The 22582-nt window shown below is 34.8% G+C and overlaps 1 protein-coding gene across 1 annotated transcript in view; it reads left to right on the top strand.

The window, feature by feature from the left end:
* Nucleotides 1-22582, top strand: part of LOC123233958 (MAM domain-containing glycosylphosphatidylinositol anchor protein 2-like) — a 401852-nt gene that overhangs the window by 348081 nt on the left and 31189 nt on the right. The window contains exons 13-16 of the mRNA XM_044659946.1: nucleotides 11787-11807; nucleotides 16034-16189; nucleotides 17554-17712; nucleotides 19447-19577. Coding sequence (XP_044515881.1) covers nucleotides 11787-11807; nucleotides 16034-16189; nucleotides 17554-17712; nucleotides 19447-19577 — 467 coding nt within the window. The remainder of the gene's footprint in view (nucleotides 1-11786; nucleotides 11808-16033; nucleotides 16190-17553; nucleotides 17713-19446; nucleotides 19578-22582) is intronic.

The raw sequence follows: 22582 nt of genomic DNA on the forward strand, positions 1-22582 counted from the left end.
ATAGCTATGGGCAATGTTTGCCTTAATCCCCTAGAGAAAGAAATGGCAAACCACTCCAGTATCCTTGCCAAGAATACCTCAAGAACAGCTTTGGCATGCTAGGGTCCATGTCCATGGGGTAACAAAGAGTCCAACAAGATTTAATAACTGTACAACAGCAATTTGGAAGTCATGTAAGACATGTCAGGCTTAGGTGGGACTGATAGACCCCTAGTCCTTTATTTTCCATTTCTGGTAATGGTTTCATCCTTCTCAACCCATCCAGAAGGGTGACAGGGAACTATGTGATCACTTCTCTCACATTCAAAGTGCCTATTTGCTCTGACAGAAGTTATTTTCCCAAGTCCCAGATATTCCAATCTCCTGCTCTAGTTTTCCTCATAACTCTTTGGTTTTTATGGTGTGTTATACTCATTACTAAAGTCTGAAGCCATTTGTGTGGGTTTTCAACCAGGAAGTATCACCTAATTGCCCCAGATACTGGCTGGACACAGAGTGTGTCAGATATTATGGGGGGAGGGGGAAGGTGGCAAATAAATACAATATATCAAAGCCTTTAGAAACTCTACCCCTTGCCTGGTAGATACCCATCTGCAATCTTCCTACAGAGACAATTCATCTTTACAGTGTCGTGAGTATCTACCTCAGCCACACAAAATGTGACAAAGAACATCCCACTTTGAAAGCTCTAACAAATTTATTCCTCTATCTATAGAAGTTTAAGTAGAGCCTTTCAGAGAGTTCCACTGGATCAAGCCCTCAGGAACTATTTGCTATCTTGACTCCTCAAGGTTTTTAAATTTTCTCTTACAATACCTCACTCTTTGGTGGAGTTGACCCCTCACAATCTTTTCTCTGGGGAGAGAGTCTCCAAAGCTCTTCTAGGAACAATGATAGAATAAGCCAGGCTCTTTCTAAGGATTAATTGGTGTACTCTAGTCTCTGTACCAATTGACTCTCTTCTGATTTGATGGTTTCTATCTCAGCAAGAAACCAGAAATATTGTCAGAGACCATAAGCTGAAGATCCTCAATCACCACTCACATCAAAAGTGATATTTTTATTTGCCAAGCTGCCAGCTTTACTTGCTACCCCTTAGCTTTCATTACAAGATTGCTGAAAAGCTAAGAGCTCTGTCTCTAGCTTTTGAATGTGCAAGCCCAGTTTGCTTTCAGTTTTATTCCTCTGTAAATTCAACTTCTGCCACATAGTCAATGATATCCAGGGATTACTGACTTTGTTGCTTTCTTTTACCATCTGGGCAGTCTCTTCCAGCCCCCAAATGACAGAGTTGCAGCCTGCTACTGATCCCAAAGAGACAATTTCCCATATAAGATCAGGAGGACCCCAGCAACAATGAGCTAGATAGTGTCCTGCCACATGATCAAGCAACCATCCTATTTCATATTCACAGGCTTTTCCTCCAACTTAATCATGATGTGAGCCATGAGGTCATCTCTCCTTATTATAACCACATAAAGACTATGGCAGGTAAGACAAGTGACACAGTAGAAAAATCCCTCGGCCTGGAGTCAGAAAAACTTGAGTTCAAATTTTACTTCAGACATTTACTGGCTGTGTGATCCTGGGAAAGTCACTTAACCCTTTTTTGCTTCAGTTTCCTTATCTATAAAATGAGCTGGAAAAAAAAAACCTAGCAAACCATTTAGGACCTTTGCCACACAGACCCCAAATGGGACACTGAAACAAGTACTACATCAAATTTTGTTAACATGGCTCTAAAATCAACACCCTCTTAGTTTAGCTATTTTGTTAGGATGAAATGAGATACTCGTGAGTTTGCTCAATACAATAAGAATATACTGCAAATATGTAGTGGCACTTATCTTCTCTAGACTCAGCTCCCTTGTTCACTATTTGGTCAGTAGGTCATCAAGTAGATTCATATGGTCTAAGGCAATCATCAGGTTTGAGAAGCACTGATTATATATATGACTGGAACTTTTTATGCCCCAAGGTCCAGAAGCTGCCCTTGGGAAAACTGGGACTAATCTGGTTGCATGAGGAAAGGATGTCAGAGAAGCTGCATCAAGGAAATCACATCAAGGACAGTTTACATTCATTTTCCCAATCTTGTAGTTAGAAGTCTGGGTCAAGACCTCAATTCAATCTGATCTCAGACAGCTGTGTGATTTGGGCAAGTTATTTAACATCTTTCTGTCTCATTTTCTTCATTTGTAAAAAAGAGTTAATAACAGCATTGCGTCCTCAGATTGTGAGAATGAAATGAGGTATTTGCAAAGTACTGAGTATAGTGCCTAGCACAGTGCTTAATAAATGCTTTTTTCTTTGCTCATGTTCTAGCTGATGATTCTAGCTATCATAGCTTTCCTTGAACAATAAATAATAGTTGTAGAATACTAGACTTGATGGTATCTTTATTCTCCATATCAACTTAATTGAGCTATCTCATCAAATATTTAACATCATGTGGTATGGACTTGTGTAGGGTGAGATTAAGTGTGTAATTCTCAGAGTAGCATTTGGCTTGAACCCCAATTTTCAAGACCCCTTAGTATTACTATTCCTTAGAATAAAACTACGCCCCCATAAGGAAATTTCATTTTACTGACCTATTTTCAAAACCTTGAGAAAAGCTTATCTGCAGTATGAGAAGTGTATTGTAGAAGAGTCCTAGAGGGATGTTGAATGTTACAACCCATGTAGGAACCCCCATGGTCAGTGAAGCACAAAACCCTTGGCTTATGAAAAATGAAGTTTATTTTTAAAAAAGAATAAAAGGAACTGATAGGTATGACCCTAAATCTATTCACACTAATGCCACACAACTTTCTAAGTCTTCTGGGAAAGGAGAGCCTTCCTTTTCTTCTATAGGCCTGGCTTAATCTTCCCTATGCTATCTAAGAAACCCCACCAATGCTATCTGACTTAATCTAACTTACTACCAATAATTAATAGGAAAGAAAAGGGGGAAAAACCTCTGGGTTTGGCTGCTGTACTAAGTAACTGAAAGTTATAGATGGAAAGCTTTGATTTACCTTAGTCAATAGGAATTCTGGTAGATGGATCACTGCCAGATGAAGACTGGTCTCAGGGAAATTAGTTTCCTCCAAGCAAACCCTCTACCTAGATGTCAAAGATTTTCTCCACAAAAATCCTGACTTTCCAGGGAGAATCTCTTAGAACAAAACTTCTCCTTCACCTTGATGGGAATTGTAGGCAGAGACAAAACTTCCCTCCAGCTTGGTCAAAATCCAAGAAGAGAGTCAAATTCTGTTATTTCCAGTTGTAGACCCCAAAATTCCTTTCTACCCAGAATCCTTTCCCAGGGCTTCTCTCAAAATTCCCTTCTTTCACCTAACCCTAGAAAACCATACTATTCCTAACTTATTCCTATAGAAGGATGCCAGCTCCAGGAAGTAACAGTCCCAGAGAAGCCAGGAAGGAGTTGGAAATAACATCAAGTCAAACTGAAGGAGGCAGGAACAGGGGTTTTCAAATGTATCTTTTACTGTCTCGTGCTGAAAATCACATGATAGTCACAGGTTTTTGATCATGGAGAGTTTTAAGAGTATGTAATGTTGAACTGATGTTCATATTCATGAACATGCTCAAGATTGTGAACATCATAGCACCCCCAACAAGGGGTTGGATGAGAGAGGTGGGGAGAATCTTGCAGTAGGCAGTGTTCCATTTCTCTTCCCTTCCCCTCCTCACTTTCACTTCTCCCACCTTCCCTGCTGTGAAGCTTCAATAAAGAAGAATCTGTCTGCATTTTATCTGGCTCCCCTCTCTACTTATTCAGAGTAGTGAAGAGATCCAGATCTTCCCTCCACACAGACAATGTGTCTGACTCAGGCTAATCCTAAATGAAATGAGTCTCTATAGCAGAATGATATTTAATAGGGATATTCAATGAGGACACAGTGAAGATTCAATGAAAATACTATTTTGAGTGAAACTTCCAGGTCATATTTGTCTAATGTTGGAAATGCCAGTGATGTAACTGAGGTTCCTAGTGACCTTTTATACACTAGTAACTAAGAAACGAAATCAGCACCCTGAGATAATACTGTTAACCAATCAAGCATCAAGGTAATCATCAATACATCTTGAGAAAAATAATTAGCTTAACTTTTAGCAGATAAGGCTTTAGGAAAAACTAGCCCAGGTACATAGGAAATATTAGTCTTATTACATGGTTAACAGAATCAGGCTTTGGAATCAGAGTATAGTGATTCAAATCCTGCCTCCATCATTTAATATCTGTGTGACCTTAGGGAGATCACTTAATGTCTTTGTACTTCAGTTTCTTTATCTGCAAAAATGGTAGGATTGCACTAGATAGTTTCTAAGGACTATTACAGTTGTATATCTACTATCAATTTATAATCATTCCTATAATCACTTCATGTTTAAGGTCAGGAATGAGATTACAATACCATCCTTCCAAGTTGTTGCGAAATTCAGGCTGTTACAGAGTTAATTTCAGATTTGGGATTGGAATGAAATAAGATAGTTGTGTGCGGAGTGGAATTTGGGGGGAGCTCGCATGCCCAAAAATCACTCTAATGAGCAGACAGGATGCTGGCAGAGAAAAAGCAGTTTTATTTGGAGAAAATGTCAGAAAGCATGGAAGAGGGGGGAAGGAAAGGAAAAGGGATTCTACCCACACAAGCAGCTTGCTCAGGGCAAAAATGTCCTCTCTTCTTCTAGGTACAATCACAGTCTTTTATAATAATCCTGACACAAGATTCTCCTCCTCCCCTCTGTCTAATCCCATGGAGGGAAGGAAGACTATGACATTTCAAATCTCAAGTGCATGATTTTCATCATTATGTACCCTTAAAGATCCCCATGATCAAAAAACCCATGACTACCATGGAATTTTCAGATACTTTTGAAACGTGCTATTCCTTCTTATCTTGGTCCCTCTTCCTAGAGCTGGCAATTTCCCCAGGCTATAGATAAACTCTTCTCAAAGTTTTTGAAAATAGGTTAGGAAAACTAAAAATTTTATGGGATGGGGGGTAGTTTTAGTCTAAGGAATATTAATAGTAGGAATATCAATTACAAATCATCAAAAATCTCATTTATCTAAAGCTATCAGTTAATCAACTTTAACTTTCTTTTACTGGCCAGCTTGCTTGTTTGGAAAATGGAAACTTACATTTTACAATTTGCATCCTGTGCTGATTGTAGGAATTTGTCACAAAATAAAAGGCAGGGGGAAAGATCTTTAACTGTCCTTATGTTTCTTTCAAGGACACAGAATTAGTCTGATTCCACATACAGGTCAGAGCTATCACTGGTTAATACCACAATTGTTTCACTCAGGGACCATCAGAATCTGGCATGCCTTACCAAGTCAGAAGGAACCTCCCTCGATTTCAAACTAAAATCATCCTCTCAACTTCCTATAAGGAGTTTCACTTGTCCTCTAAGTATCTTCTTTTTCTCAACAATATCAATGATGGATCAATTATCAGACAACCATACTTGAATTCCAAGCTTACAGTAATATTAGTTGTGATTCCCATAAGCCTTTTTCTTAAATGGCAAAAATCCCATTCATTTCAGTTGAGAGGAAACCTGTTCACTTAGTGTTCCAATTTCATCCTTTTCCCATACTTTCAAACAAGCTTCCTGCTTATTTGTTTACTTATTCTAATGGTTTCTAAAATTCTTACTTCAAACTTATCTAAAGTAAATGTTCTTCTCTTTATGTAAAATATTCTTTAACTTCTTCATATAATAAATGGCAATTCTGTGTCTCTTTATTCTATACCTTATTTATTTTTGCCTTACTGTGGTCTTTTTTTTTAAACCCTTAACTCTGTCTATTGGCTCATAGGTGGAAGAATGGTAAGGGTGGGCAATGGGAGTCACACAGTTGGGAAGTGTCTAAGGCCGGATTTGAACCTAGGACCTCCCATCTCTGGGCCTGACTCTCAATCCACTGAGCTACCCAGCTGCCCTCCTTACCATGGTCTTCAAACAACTTTCTCTTTCTCTCATAACTTAACATCAACTTCCTCAATCTCTAAACATCCACTTTTTCCCTTCAAGTCTCTGCTTCACGCAGAATCATTTTCAACATATTCCTACTGACTTCACAGGTCCTACATACATTGTTCATAAAACATGCCTGTCTTCTGGCCTCATAAAGTCCCTTATTCTATTAAAGTCCTACACTTTATGTCTTTCAAATGCTTATTATACACTTTTCTCACATTCTACGACTTACTTTTGCCATCATTCAACTTAACTTCTACTAGGTAGTCTGTCACCTGCATTTAGTGGCTCAGAAGAGCCTTGATTATCATTCTTTTTATCAATTGCATCATCACTTACATCATTTACATAAATAGCAAATCATATCTTTACATATTGTCTTATCCAATCAACCTCAGATATTCGTTTTCTTCCCAATACAAATTCATACATCATTTATGTTTACACAAAATTACATTCTACAGGTAAATAGGTTACATTTAAATCCTTATTCATATTCAGTAATAATAAAATCATTTTTACCCAAGGTTCATACTTTGGCAACAATTCATATATCCCAATCAGTTACAACAAATGTTTACAAACTCAGAAATCCTTTTCAAATATCCCAAAATCTTATTACATTTTCCATTTCAGATTTACAAATGTACACATTTCTTCTTCCCCAATGTTCATTACATTTCCACTTGTTGCTTCATTCAATAGAGCATATATTAAAATAATATTTTAACATTTTCATTTGTAAATCTCAAATTTAGATCATACAGAATTTTCTCCATATTACATCATATCTTCTTCTTCTGAGCAAATACTAAATTCTTATACACTTTAGACTCATTTTATTAAACCCTTATATTCATTAGGTAGCCAACAGAGCACTATCAGGAGTTTACTTCTCTTCTGCTTCTTCAAAGTAAAAATCCTCTTCTGCATCAGGCTGGCTATTAATTACATTCAGCCAATTCTGAAATTCAACTTACTTAAATAACAAGTATTTTAGGTATGTCAAAACATTCAAATCTCATTGTTCATTTCAAATCTCAGTGAGAACTAAGTTCTCTCATTAAGTACAGAATCAAACTTATCTGATAGACAATTTTCAACACTAAATCACTTTACGGTCATTTCACACAATTCCACACGGTACATTTCAGAATCATTTGTGATTCTCCAAAGTCGTACACATCAACCTTAAAATTAATCCTAAGGAGAAATCCAGTCGAATTGTGGGATCAAAATCTCCCTTCTTTTGTTCTAATCTTATCCCACCATGGTGACCAGCCAAAAAAAAGGAAAAGGAAAAATATTGAACAGATCTTTTTGCTTTTGTCCTCTGTTAAATGTAAAGGGCAAAGTTCCCTTTCACTTAATTAGATGGTTTTAAAAGTTTAGGAGGTCCAAAAATTCACATGATTCTTTTGAATCTCTCAAATACATTTGCCAATCTGTCTGCTTTCCCATTTTCCAGAATGATGGGGCACAGAGAGAAACAGATTTACCTCAAAATCACTTAGAGGTTTATTACCCAACCTTCCTTTTTGTGTGTATACATGACAACACAGGGTCACATATAACAACACAGACAACAAAAAGTTAACATAAACTTTGCACTCCATCAATGATCCCAGGAATTAGGAGCCTCATTCAGCAGTTCTCTCACAATTGTGTCTTCAGGGTTCAGCAGAATAGGAGAACAGCCTATTGCCTCTCAAGACTTTGCCCTTATTTTCAGTAAGGCCAAAGGAAGATATTTGGTCTGTAGTAACTGATTTTCCACTACCAGCTTGGTAGACTGTTTTCTAGACTTTTGATTCATTCTCTTCACCTTCCCCAAGGAAGGAGGGTACCATGCGATATGTAAATCCCAGTCAATATCTAAAACTTGCTAATCCTTGCAACATCTTTGATGTAAAATAAGTCTCATTCTCAGAATCAATATTCTTGATGAGTTCATATTTCTGCACAAAGTGCTCAAGTGAAATTCTGGTCACTGTCTGAGCAGTAGATTGGTGGACTCCTGCCAGCTCTTCTGGCTTCAGCAAGTTCTTTTGATTTAGTTACTCCACATAAACTAATTCTTTCCCTTTGCTAGAAATCAGGCCTCTCTCTTCTAGCATCTTCAAAGCTTGGCTGAATGCATATAATTCACATGTTTGGACTGACCAGGCCTCTGGAGGATGACCTCTATCCATTAGAACCTCTTTGCTTTCTTCAATTATAGCATATTCATTCTTTCCTTTTCTATCTAAGACTCTTAAGGACTCATCTATAGATAAGTTCACTTCCCCAGGCAGGTAGAACTCTGCAAATTTTTCCTCACTTTAGTCTAATAATCTATCACTTTCATCTCTTTTTTCTTTTGCTCTTTCCCAGTTCCCCATAGAAACTTTGGAGAGTTCAAATTGTAATTTGATATCAGAACTAGATCATCGTTCTCTAACAAGATGGGCTCATACTTCAACATCCTTGAGTCTTCAGTCTCTGTGATAGCGACTCTCCTCCTCTCTCTGTTATTTGGAACAATTCTCTTTCAAGTAATCTGCTTTTCCATAGTTTTCTGGAGCTTTCTACTGCTATCTGGTGAGGGATTAGCAGTTACATCCAGGACAGAATTCAAAAAATCAGTGAGGTTTCATCCTCCTATTTGACTTCATAAACTGCATTCAAGTTCTGATTCTGGGACACATCTGTTCTTATGCCTTGAACAATATCCTCTTGAGGGCCTGGAGTGTTCTGTTCTTGAGGGGAGCATTCCTGCTCATTCTCTTTCTCTGCTTCTGAGAGACAGTAGATCTCATGCTCTATCTCTAATTTAGGGCATCTCCTTTTAATACGCCCCTCCTCACCACAGTTGTAAGCACATTAAGGGAACTCTTACTTTCTCTAGGGATGTTCCTGTCCTTTCATCTTTCTCTTTCTTTCTGAAGAGCATACCTCTTCTGACTTGCTCTTCTTTCCTAGCTTCCTCTTTCTCTGTCTGTCTCAGTCTGGCATATCCATTCTGTATCACCTCTCTGATAGCTCAAATGAAGGTCCTAGCTTTCCCCTTTTCTTCATTTTCCTCTCTCCTGATATATATACTATATGAGCTTGCTAAAGTAATTTGTCAAGAAGTTTCATCATCCATTCTTCTATCTTATAGAGTTTCTGGCATATATCTGGTCATGAATTGGTGACAAAATAGCTTTTTAAGAGACTTTGTCCACCAGACTTACTAAATGCCTTTCTTAATCTATATATAAAGTCAATCAGAGTCTTATCCTTTCTCTGCTTGGTCTCATAAAAGCTTATCCATATTCTGATTTCAGGGTACTGCTGTTTTTATCCCTTGATAATCATCTTTCTAAGATCTCTCATATTCATTCAATGGGCAGGTTCATCATTATCCCAACCAGGATCTCTTATTGGATATTTGATCTTGTCATTGAGACCTCCTTCCTCTTCTAGGTGTTCACAGTCCCATGCTCTTATAGCTACTCTTCTAATCTGACCTCTTTCTTCCTCAATGAATAACTGTTTCAAAATTGCCATCATCTCTGGCCATGAATATAAATTTGGCCCTAAGAAGTGATCAACTTGCTCAGTCCACAGGATCTTCTAACAGAACTTTCTCTCTCTTTTAAAGTTCAGAACCTCAGAGGCATTGAGAGGAGGGCTAACATATCCTAGCCCCTGTCCTACTGGCACTTCTCTGAGTGAATACTATTTAGTATGTCCTCCCAAAGGGAGATTTATCTGGTCCTTTAATAACCTCTGCTGCTTCTGCTTAGGTTCTGACAGTGGCAGAGCCCACAGGAGGCACTGGTACTGGCTCTGGATCTATTTGCGGTGCCGGTGCTGGCAAAAGAGGAATAGGAGGAGCAGAAGGAACTAAATATGGGGGGGAGGGGGGAGGAGAGACTCAAGTGGATCCCAAGTCTTTTCTATCTCTTCCCGTGATTCCTTTTCTTTCTCTAAGTAGAAATCATCTTGACTTATCTTTTTTCTCTGAAACTACACACACACAAGCCCATTTTCAGCTGTTCCCCTCATAGAGATACAGAACTGTGATAAGGACCATCGCATTCACTTGGTCTTAAAAAGCCTCCTGGGCTCTGCCAATCAGCTTATTCAAGCTACATCCATTCACACAAGCTTAGCAAGAGAAGACACCTCCCTCCATCCAAAGTTTGCTGTTCATACTCACACAAAATGAATGGCCTCCACGTTAGAAGTGTTGGCTTGGGTCTTTTCTGCATCTATCAGTCCCTAACTGCTCATTTGCTCTCAGATAGGTAAGCTGAGGCACTTCTATCATTCTAGAATTCCAGACTAATCCTCTATCTGTGTGGAGTGGAAATTGAGTGGGACTCATACCCCCAGAAATCTCTAAAGAGTGGAGAGGAGACTTGATAAGATGCTGGTAGAGAAAAAGCGGCTTCATTAGGAGAAAACAGCAGACAGCAGGGAAGAGGGGGAACGGAGGTGGGGAAGGAAAGGAAAAGAGATTCTGTCCACACAAGCATCTTGCTCAGGGCAAAAATGACATGAGTATATTCATATTAGTTACACATAAATATAATTCATATATAGATTAGATACGTTAATAATAATAGCCTTATTTAGTTTGTAAACAATAATAGCTCTTATTTGGATATTAACTAAAAAAGAAAAAATAGTATTCTATGTCAGCATAAACTTTAGACAATAGGAATGTTTTTAGCAATATGAGTTGTTCCACAAAGTGGCAAACACACTTTTTTTGTATACACTCTTTTGTATTATTTACACTGTCTTTCTGATTACTTCTTAATTTTTAAATTCTGAAACTAATACAATATAAAAGATTTATAGGGGCAGCTGGGTAGCTCAATGGATTGAGAGTCAGGCCTAGAGACAGGAGGTCCTAGGTTCAAACCCGACCTCAGCCACTTCCCAGCTGTGTGACCCTGGGCAAATCACTTGACCCCCATTGCCCACCCTTACCAATCTTCCACCTATGAGACAATACACCAAAAGTTATGGGTTTAAAAAAAAAAAAAGATTTATAAACTCATGAGGTTTCTTTTAATTAGGTACTCTTTAGACAATAGAATTTAATGTGTGTATATATCTCTCTCTTTGATATATTTCAACTATAAGATATGTAAATTATTAATTGTATATATTTATGCTGTAGATAGTGGAAGAAAAAATATATATACACAATAGATAAATTATATGTGCTATGTCCTAGATTAGATAATTTATCTTTTAAAAATGAATTTTAAACTAATAAACTATCTTCATATTGAAATTACATTTTTACTTTTGAAGATAATATGAATCCTATTTTTTTCATCTCAAATGTTATGTAAAGTAACATTTGTTGCTTGTAAATTGTAAGTATTTCTAAGTGAATAAAATAAAGTATAATTTCAAGATGAAAGTTACATAGTAACCTCTGTATCCAAGAATTATTGTCATGATTTTATCTACATATCTAGATTTGTAATAGGCTGGCTAGTAAGTTGTCCAGGTTTTAATTTCAGATTTTATGATTAGCATAGATTAGAGAAATGAAATAATAATTCAATACTATACTTAGAAGTAAAAAAAAAGCACATGCTATACAATAATTATTCTTTAGGATAATTGTTGAATTTACAAAGCTAGATAGACATTGCATTAGTCGATAGCATTGTAACTGGAAAAAGAATTAAATATTTCACCAGGGACACTGAGATATTGGGAAGAATTGCTTGTCCTTTCACTTTTGGAATTCTTTAATTTCATACTGACTCAATTTTTTTCCTTATTCTTCTTTTTAGCTCCTGTAAATCCTCATTTGCGTAAGTATTTTCAATATTCTTTCTTAATATTACTTCATTTCACTAGCTAAAAGGAGAAAAAATATAAAAATACCATGAATCACCTCTTGTTTTTTTAAAAAATGCTATTTTTTTCTCTCAGATCAATGTTTTGGCTATTCTATTCAAATACATATTTTAAGTTTTCAAAGGAAAATATACATGGGGGCAGCTGGGTAGCTCAGTGGAGTGAGAGCCAGGCCTAGAGACAGGAGGTCCTAGGTTCAAACCCGGCCTCAGCCACTTCCCAGCTGTGTGACCCTGGGCAAGTCACTTGACCCCCATTGCCCACCCTTGCCAATCTTCCACCTATGAGACAATACACCGAAGTACAAGGGTTTAAAAAAAAAACAAAGGAAAATATACATGAAGTAAGACATGATTATTGTTTAAAAGAAAGATGAATATGGGAAAATATATAAATATAATAAATATGTATAATATAGAAAAATTTCACTTAAAAGTGAAAAGATAAATGTTTTCTGTCATAATGTTAAATCCTCCCCTTTCTATGTTTTTGTCCTCTTGAGTCATAATCTTATAAATAGAAAAATAAAATGTAATCTTAATTTATATTAAGCATGCTATAAAAATTATGCTTTGGAAAAATTCCTAATGATTTTTACAAAGCACTTGGAGAAATATTCTGTCTACAATGGTGTTCAATGGTGTATTATTGTGGGAAGGAGATTTTAAGAAGAAGAAACATTAAGGAGACACAAAGAAGTGATGAAACCTATGTGGAAACATTATAATTGTTTGGGGTTCCCTTTTTCCTTTTACTTGGCTCTTGAGAATTGTTTCCTATTGGCAATGGAGACTTTAGGTGACAAAAAGTCTCCTGAGACCATAATGGGGTTCTTCATAAACTATGAGGGTCATTGGTTATTAATTCTGTGAAAAGGACTACTTTATTCCCTTGAGAAAAAAGCTTCCATTTTCTATCCAACATTTTGGAGGCTCAGAGACAAACAACAGTGGGACTGTCCATCAAATGAATACCATGTGTAATTATGTGGCTTTAGTGGTGGTCTTTCAGGATCAAACTGCTGGTTGTTTTTCTACCTTAGATGACTAGCAATATACTGAAGAGCAGAAACCACATCTGGACCAGTTCTGAAATCAATGTTTAGACTATTCCAGGGTCTAAAGAAGATTTTTGGAGATCAGTACTGTGGAAGTGAGACCAGAGTAGTGTTAAATCAGGATCCCATATCCAGGATCACAGAAGTAACTAGGATCTTAAAAATGTAATCTCTTAGCATGACATTTTTCATGCCCTGGGAGATGGTGTGGTAATGAGATTCTCCTTGCAAAAAGACTACAGAAAAAATATCACAAAGATTATTCACTATCACCAGATACTATTTATCCAAGAATGCCTTGGTTGATTCAGTATTGGAAAAATTATCACCATAACTGACCATATCAATAACTAAAGTAACATAAATCACAGGATCATTTCACTGGAAGTAGAAAAAGCCTTTGACAAAATACAACCATAGAATAAAAGGTCCTTTCCTTAACATAATAAATAGTATCTGTCTAAAACCATCAATTACCATCTGCAATGGGGATAAGTTAGAAGCCATCCCAATAAGCCCCAAGGATGCCCATTATCACCACTATTATTTAATATTGTACTAGAAAAGAAATTGAAGGAGTTAAACTAGGCAATGAGGAAATAAAATTATCACTCTTTGTGGATGATATGATGATATACTTGGAAAATGCTAGAGAATCAACTAAATCAAAAAAATAAACAAAAAAAGAAATAACTAAAAAAATCAGCAAGTTGCAGAATTCAAAATAAACCCACATAAATTATCAACATTTCTTTAAATTCCCAATGAAGTCCAACAGCAAGAGTTAGGAAGAGAAATAACATTTAAATCATTCTAGATGATATAAAATATCTAGGAATCTATTTGCTAAGACAAACACAGGAATTATATTAACAATTGCAAAACACTTTTAACACAAATAAAGTTAGATCTTTAAACAATTGGAGAAGCACTAATTGCTCATGGATAGGCTGAGCTAACATAATAAAAAATGACACTCCTAACTCAGTACCATATGAATCAAACTACCAAAAAATTATTGTGTAGAACTAGAAAAAATAATAACAAAATTCATCTGGAAGAACAAAAAATCAAGAATACCAAGGGAACTAATGAAAAAAAAATGTGAAGGACAACAGCCTAGCAGCACCCAATCTTAAACTATACTATAAAGCAGTACTCATCAGAACAATCTGGTACTGGCTGAGAAATAGAATGGTGGGTCAATGGAATAGATTGGGGTAAATGACTCTAGCAATCTAGTGTTTGATAAAACCAAAAATCACAGCTTTGGGGATAAGAACTCGCTATTTGTCAAAAACTGCTGGAAAAATTGGAAAACAGTATGGCAAAAATTAGGTTTAGGGGGGCAGCTGGATAGCTCAGTGAATTGAGAGCCAGGCCTAGAGACGGGAGGTCCTGAATTCAAATCTGGCCTCAGACATTTCCCAGCTGTGTGACCCTGGGCAAGTCACTTGACCCCCATTGCCCCGAACCTTAACACTTTTCTGCCTTGGAGTCAATACACAGTGTTGACTCCAAGATGGAAGGTAAGAGTTTTTAAAAAATTAAGTTTAGATTAATATCTCACACAATATGCCAAGATAAAGTCAAAATGGGCATATGATTTAGACATAAAGGTTGATATTATAAGTAAATTGGGGAGCATAAAATAGCCTACCTGTCAGATCTGTGGAGAAGGGAAAGCAATTTATAATAAAAAACAACAGATAGCATTACAAGATGTAAAATGAATAATTTTGACTATATTAAATTTTAAAATGCTTTGTAAAAACAAAACCAATGTAACTAAAACTAGAATGGAAACAACAATCTGGGGAAATTTTTACAAAATATTTCTCATTTCTCAAATATATAAAGAATTGAGTCAAATTTATAAGAATTTAAGTCATTCCCAAATGAACAGTCAAAGGATATGAATAAGCAGTTTCAGGTGAAGAAATCAAAGCTTTCAATAAAAACCTTTCAATAGTCATATTAAAAAATGTTCTAAATCCTTCTTGATTTAGAGAAATGCAAATAAAACAACTCTGAGGTCCCACCTCACACCTGTCAGATTGGCTAATGTGACAAAGACCAATTTGATAAAAAAAAAAAAAAAAGTGATAAATGTTTGAGGGGATGTGGCAAAATTGGGACCGACGCATTACTAGTGGAGTTATGAACTGATCCAACCATTTTGGAGGGTAATTTGGAATTATGCCCAAAGGGCTATAAAACAATGCATACATTTTTATCATACCACAATAGGTCAGTATCCCAAGGAGATTTTTTAAAAAAAGGAAAAGAACCTACTTGCACAAAAATATTTATAACTGCTCTTTTTGTGGTAGGAAAGAATTGGAAATTGAAGGAATGTCCATCAGTTGGGGAATGGCTGAACAAATTGTGGTATATGATGGTTATAGAATACTTTTTGTGCTGTAAGGACTGAATGATTTCAGAAAGAGCTGGAAAGACCTACATGAACTGATGCAGAATGAAATAAGCAGAACCAGGATAACGTAGAACACAATAACAGCAAGATTGTGGAATGCGATAGATTTAGCTACTCTTAGCAATACAATAATCCAGACAGTTCTGAAAAGATTTATGACAAAGAATGTTATCCACCTCCAGAGAAAGAACTGTTGGAGTAGGAATGCAGATGGAAGCATATGATATTTCACACGTTTGTTTGGATATATGTTTTGGGGTTTTGATTTTTTTATGATTATTCTTTTATAAAAATGAACAATATGGAAATATGTTTTGCATGATAATACATGTATAACCCAGATCTAATTTCTTGCCAACCCCAGGAGAGGAAAGGGAAGAGAGGGAGCAAGACAAGTTTAATTTTGTAACTTCAGAAAACTTATGTGGAAATTTGTTAATATATATAATTGGTAAAAAAAAAAAAAGAAATAATTAAATTAAACTAAAAAATAGCCTTATAACTATAAGCTATAAAAGTCTAATGAGATTTTCATTTCAAAAATTAAGATTTTTATCATTAAATTAAAGAAAGTAATTCTATAATGGTGACACATTTTGTCATCAAGCAATATTATAGTATAGTGCTTTAAAAACTTTTTTGAAAGAATTTCAAATTCTAATATCATTCATTTAATTTGCTCACAGGTGAGTTTCACTGCGGATTTGAAGATGGAAACATCTGCTTATTCACTCAAGATGACACAGATAATTTTGACTGGACAAAACAAAGTACTGCAACAAGAAATACAAAGTATACCCCAAACACTGGACCTAATGCAGATCGCACTGGATCCAAAGAAGGTATGTGATTCTTGTGGATGAAAGTCTTCAAAATACTACTATTATATCTTTAGGTCCTTAAAATACAATGTTAATGCCAAATTGGTGATAAGCTCAGCAATAATGTTATAGTTTGATATCTTCAAAATTTCATGAGATGAGTCCCATGCTCAAGATCTATTTTCACTGACACATATTTTAACCTCTCTAAATATTAAGAGAAGATTTCATGAGCCACTGTGACCAATAATTTTGTCACCTAGTAGCCATTTTTGTTCAGTCATTTTTCAGCATTATAATTTCATCTAACTTTTCTTGGTAAAAATAATTGAAGTGGTTTTACATTTCCCTCTCTAGCTTTTTTGGCAAATGAAACTAAGGCAAACAAGGTTAAGTGATTTGCTGAGTGTCACATAGCTAGTAAGGTCAGATTTAAAGTCAGGTACATGAGACTTCCTAACTCCAGACAAGGCACTCTATCCTCAGCACCACTTAGTTGCCTTATGTGGTAGAATACCTCCAGATAATGTTTATTTAGACTGGTTCTGAGATGCTAGATGACATATTGCTGTAGAATTAGAATAAGACTTTTTCAATGTTGTTTTTGACTATGTAACAAATATGAAGGTATAATTATTAAATTATTCTTTGTATGATACCAAACTTAAGATATCTTCAAATATTCTAGATATTTCTTATCTTATCCCCAGAAACATTCATAAAACAAGACAGAAAATAATTTATCTAAAACATATGGCTCTTGCTTCAATATCTGAATATTTCAAGTAAATATGATTAGTTAAATCTAAATTATTCAATTAACTGACTCAAATATCCATCATTTTGCTTTTATATTTGTAACCTCTAAATTTATGTTAATTTATTTTTTGAATCAAAATAAAAAAGAATAAGAATAAGAATTCTTTTTAAATGTGTTCTTATTACTCGTTATTTGTTTAGTCAATATATTTATTTATAGAATTCTTTTAAATTACCACTATAAGGGGGCAGCTGGGTAGCTCAGTGGATTGAGAGCCAGGCCTAGAGACGGGAGGTCCTAGGTTCAAATCGGCCTCAGACACTTCCCAGCTGTGTGACCCTGGGCAAGTCACTTGACCCCCATTGCCCACCCTTACCACTCTTCTACCTTGGAGCCAATACACAGAAGTTAAGGGCTTAAAATAAAATAAAATAAATTACCACTATAATGGCAATACTGCTGTACATGCAACAACCTATTTATAAAGATTAAAACCAAACTTTCCACCAATATTCACTTGATATGAAAAATATAAAAAATATCTAATAATTTCTAATCTCTACTTTTAATAAAGATCTTGTCAATATTCAAATAACTTAATCTTATTTCTATTTCCATTTTTTAGGTTATTATATGTACATTGAGACCTCTCGGCCCAGATTAGAGGGGGAAAAAGCTCGATTACTCAGTCCTGTTTTCAGCATAGCCCCCAAAAATCCTTATGGAGCTACAAATACAGCATATTGTTTTAGCTTCTTTTATCACATGTATGGACAACATATAGGTAAGATCATGTGAGCTAATACATTTTTCTCAGAACAATGAGAAAAGGGTCTCTGAAGAACAAATAAAATCAATTCTGGGCAAGAGAGTCAAGGTCAATTTTTTTGCCAACTTTCATAATAACCAGAAGTTCCTTTTTCATTCCCTAAGTCTATACCCAAATTAAAAATCTAATGTAAGAGCCAAACCTATTTCCCCCAAGGAGGATTCAGCATATTCCCCAAACATATGGATTCTAAAGCCCTTTTGGAGCAGATTTTAGTTCATGTTTCCTGTACAACTTATTTGACCAACTAATTATCCAATATATTTTAATGATGATATGAGTTGCTATATTTGGAAACATTATTTTAAAATAATCATATTGTATGAATTTTAGAGCCTTCATTTTCTCGTTTGCAAAATTCATTCTGATTCCAAATCTCAATGCAAAATATCTTGTCATGGATTTTGTAGAGCCTTCAAAAATATACTTATCATTTTTAACTTGTTCATGGGAAAACTGACTTGTTTTCATTTTTAATGGACATTTGCTTTTACCTTAATGAGGACTTCATCCATTCTGTGTTTGTTATCCATGTTTTCCCATTATCCTCTGTATCACATATAGTATCTGCCCTATGCACTGGGGAGGCCTTTTTGTATGTTTTTGTTTTGACATCAACACTATACCACATATGTTGTCCTTTAGTCCTATAATGTGACTAATGGTAATAGAATGTGAAGTGATAGTATTATGGTGGACAGAAAACTTGATCCGGAGTTAGATGGTTTAAAATAAAGTATTTACTCTAGCATGTAAAAGCATTGTGGTTTTGGATAAGTTATAAGTCCTCCCTGAATCTGTTTCCTCAATGTAATTGAAATAATGAAACTAAAATACTTGTGTATTTGATTTTTTGTTTGTCTTTGAGAACCCACAAAAACAATTCATACAAAGGGGCTTTGTAAAGTGCCATGCAACTCTGCAGAAATTAAAAATGTTATTACTCAAAGCATCTCTGAAACTTAGCTATTGAATAAAGATACTAACTACAGAGTGAAAATCACCAGAATGAAAATTTGAGATTTGCAGGTATTTGTTTTAGATGCTGATAGAATTATATGTGCTAGATTATGAATGATTGATCCATCTTTCACTCAGTGCAGCCTTTGAGGATGAGATGAAGAAGAGTATGTATCAATTGTATCAAATGTATTGGTTCTCTGCCACTTGTGCTCATTTTGATCTGACAACACCAAGAAAAGAGACATTCTCTATCAGTCAGCACCACACCATCCATGCACTCTTGTGTATTACAAATGAAGAAAAATTTAATACTGTGAATAAATTCACTTACTTTGGCAATTCTATATATTAAAGCCTTGATCTTACTTGATAGCTAATAAATAATTACAAGAATATCTAAAGTTCATATATTTGTATATATAAATGTCTGTGGGTATCGGAGATTCAATATTTTGCCTTTTTTCAGGCATGTTCTTTAAGCAGCAGAGTTTTGTTATACAATTATTATTTGTATAACTGGAGTCAATATACATATTCTTTATATAAAATTATTTTTCTCTACATCACTTCATATAAGTTTATCCACAATCTTTTAAAAAATCTTTATATCTTCATTCTTTAAAGCTGTAAGCTACTTTGCAAATAGAAACTGAAAATAAAAAACGTACATTTAGTTCCTTTCTACTTTTTATGTAAACTATGAAACATATTTCTTTTTATTTTTAGGTGTTTTAAATGTTTATCTGCGTTTAAAAGGACAGACTACAATAGAAAATCCCCTATGGTCTTCTAGTGGTAATAAAGGACAGCACTGGAATGAGGCCCATGTTAATATATATCCAATCACTTCATTTCAGGTAAGAAAAGAATAGTCATTCTTAATAATGGATTGCGGCATAAAGATAAGTTAAATCCTTTAGAAAATACCCCAGAAAGAGGTAATAATTCTCCATGATAAAAATATCCCAAATATTTATCTTTGCTATTTTGAAAAATTTCAAATAAATATCAAATTGTGCCATATGAAGGCCTGGCTTTCCCCCATTTTATTAACAATGACCTGCATTACTTAGTTAGATGTTATGATTGAAAGCATTTGTTATGACTAAAATTTTAATAGGTTTAGGAGATAATATTAATTTATAAAACATGATATGTGACTTGAATTGCAGATGTTCCTCTTATGCTTTCCATTCTACCCCATGCCAAATGGTAGACTAACTCTTCTATATTGGAAAATGAATAATCATTTTGGGAGCCATTTTTTGTAAATTTTGCTAATATGTTATATTATAGCATAATAATATATAATTATTATATATAATATACATGCTAATATATTACTGTTCTTTGTCCTTATCAGAGAAAATAATTTTTTTCCAAATCAACCATCTTAATACTAGACTTATATTTATATACTTTGTGAAGCATAAAAAATAATATCAACAATTCCCCAATGTGGAAATGTGACCCCAGTGTCAATCTCAAAAATTATAGAAAGTACTGGGAAAATATCTCATTCAATATGCCCAAAGGGCTTTGATCTAGCAATACCACTACTGAATAAAAAATGTTTGTACAAAAATATTCATAGCAGCACTTTTTGTGGTGGCAAAAAATTGGAAAATGAAGGAATGTCCCTCAGTTGGGGAATGGCTGAACAAATTATGGTATGTGATGGTGATGGAATACTATTGTGCAGTTAGGAATAATGAACTGGAGGAAGAGGAAAGGAACTATAAGAACTGGAAATACCAAGAACTGATGCAGAGTGAAATGAGCAGAACTAGGAGAACGTTATACACAGAAAGTGAAACATTCCAATGTGGAAAGTGGAACAATCCAATGTAATCAACTTTGCTACTAATATCAATGCAATCATCCAGGATAACCCTAAAGCACTTATGAGAAAGAATCCTATCCATACTGAGAGAAAGAACTGTTGGAGTAGAAATGCAGAAGAAAAAAATATGATTTATCACTTGTCTATACAGATATAGGATTGGGGTTTTGGTTTTTAAAAGTTTACTCTATTATAAAAATAAATAATATGGAAATAGGTATTAAGTGATAATATATGTATACCCTGTGGAATTACTTGTTAGATCCAGGAGGGATGAGGGAAAAGGGAGTAAAAAAATCAATCATATAACCATGGAAAAATACTTAAAATTAATTAATACATATATAAATTTAAAAGTTTTTAATCTTATTCAAGATAATAGACAAAAATGGCTATGAATCTAGAAGAGATCTAAGAGAAATAATTTAAGAATTATTGGAGTGCCTGAATTCCATGATCAAAGAGCCTAGACATCATTTTTTATTTCAAGAGTTTAGTTTTATTAAATTTTTTAAACTATTACTACTTCAGCCAAAAAAAAAATCAGAATAAATTAATTCCATTGCAGTTTATCACGTTATTTCAGCCAGTAGTATCAGCTTTCTATTTTAAGGATGTATTTCAGTACACTTGACATCTACTATACAATTACATTCTATGTTAGAGGAAAGTAATTTCTTTTCCTGTGATCAAATATTATAACTGTCTTCTAATAATCTAGATAGCTTTCTTCTAAAATATGTATATATCAGCAAGAGAATTATATATACGTATACATAATTCTCTTGCTGATGGTTAATTTACTGACAGAAATAATAGCCAATAGGATGAAGGGATGATCCAAAATACTAGGTAAAATATTCCAGATGCCACACCCTTCTGCTTCTGGCCAAAAAAAAAAAAAAAATTTAATCTGGGAGGCCCAAAGCAGGTGCTAAGAAGAGAGACTTTTTGAGAATATTTATGGCTGTCAGGTGTTCAGGCTGCAAAACCAAAGGTTCTAGAACAGAGTTTTTAGATAAAATAATTAAAGGTTTAACTCACCAAAAATTGGAATCTATTGGCAAATATAATTTGTAACACCTAAGATGGCTTCTTGATCTTTGAGTTTTCCACCTTCTGTATGTTTTTTTGTTGGTTTGTTTCTTTTAGTTTATTTATTTAATTAATTAGCTTAGAATATTTTTCCATGGTTATATGATTCATGTTCTTTCCCTCCCCTCTTTATACTCTCCTCCCTTAGCCAATGATTCCACTGGGTTTTATATGTGTCATTGATCCAGACTTATTTCCTTATTAATATTTGCACTAAGGTGATCGTTTAGAATCTACATCCCTAATCATATCTCCATCAAACCATATGATGAAGCAGTTGTTTTTCTTCTGTGTTTCTACTCCCACAGTTCTTTCCCTGGATGTGAATAGTGTTCTTTTTCATAAGTCCCTCAGAATTATCCTGGATCTTTTCTGCTAGTAGAGAAGTCCAATATTTGATTTGCCACAGTGTATCTGCTTCTGAGCACAATGTTCTCCTGGTTCTGCTCCTTTCACTCTGCATCAATTTCTAGAGGCTGTTCTAGTTCACATGGAATTCCTCCAGTTCATTATTCCTTTTAGCACAATAGTATTCTATCACCACTTCTGTATGGTTTTGACATGGTTTAGTGACACTCGTTCTGGAGTTTTTTGATAGAAGAAAGTCTATTCAGAGGAAGGCTTGTCCAAGGGTAATAAATCTCTTTTCAACTGAATGCAAAAAAGGCCTGGATGGATTCATGAACCAGAATACTTTTTAAAAAGCTGAATATAAATCAATTACAGTGAAGCATTTGACTGTACTTAGAATGATGGAGACAATGGTAGCTGGGTTAGATACTACTAAATGTCTAGGAACAAGATAAAGAGTTAAGCACAAAGGACTTGCACAAAACAGTATACAGGTTTGCCATCCAAACCTGGCATGGGTTTCTTAAAAAGAATTATAGGAGAGTTTTATACTGATTTGTATGGATTAAATTC

This window comes from Gracilinanus agilis, chromosome 2 (assembly GCF_016433145.1).
Source record: "Gracilinanus agilis isolate LMUSP501 chromosome 2, AgileGrace, whole genome shotgun sequence".
In the NCBI taxonomy this organism is placed as follows: domain Eukaryota; kingdom Metazoa; phylum Chordata; class Mammalia; order Didelphimorphia; family Didelphidae; genus Gracilinanus; species Gracilinanus agilis.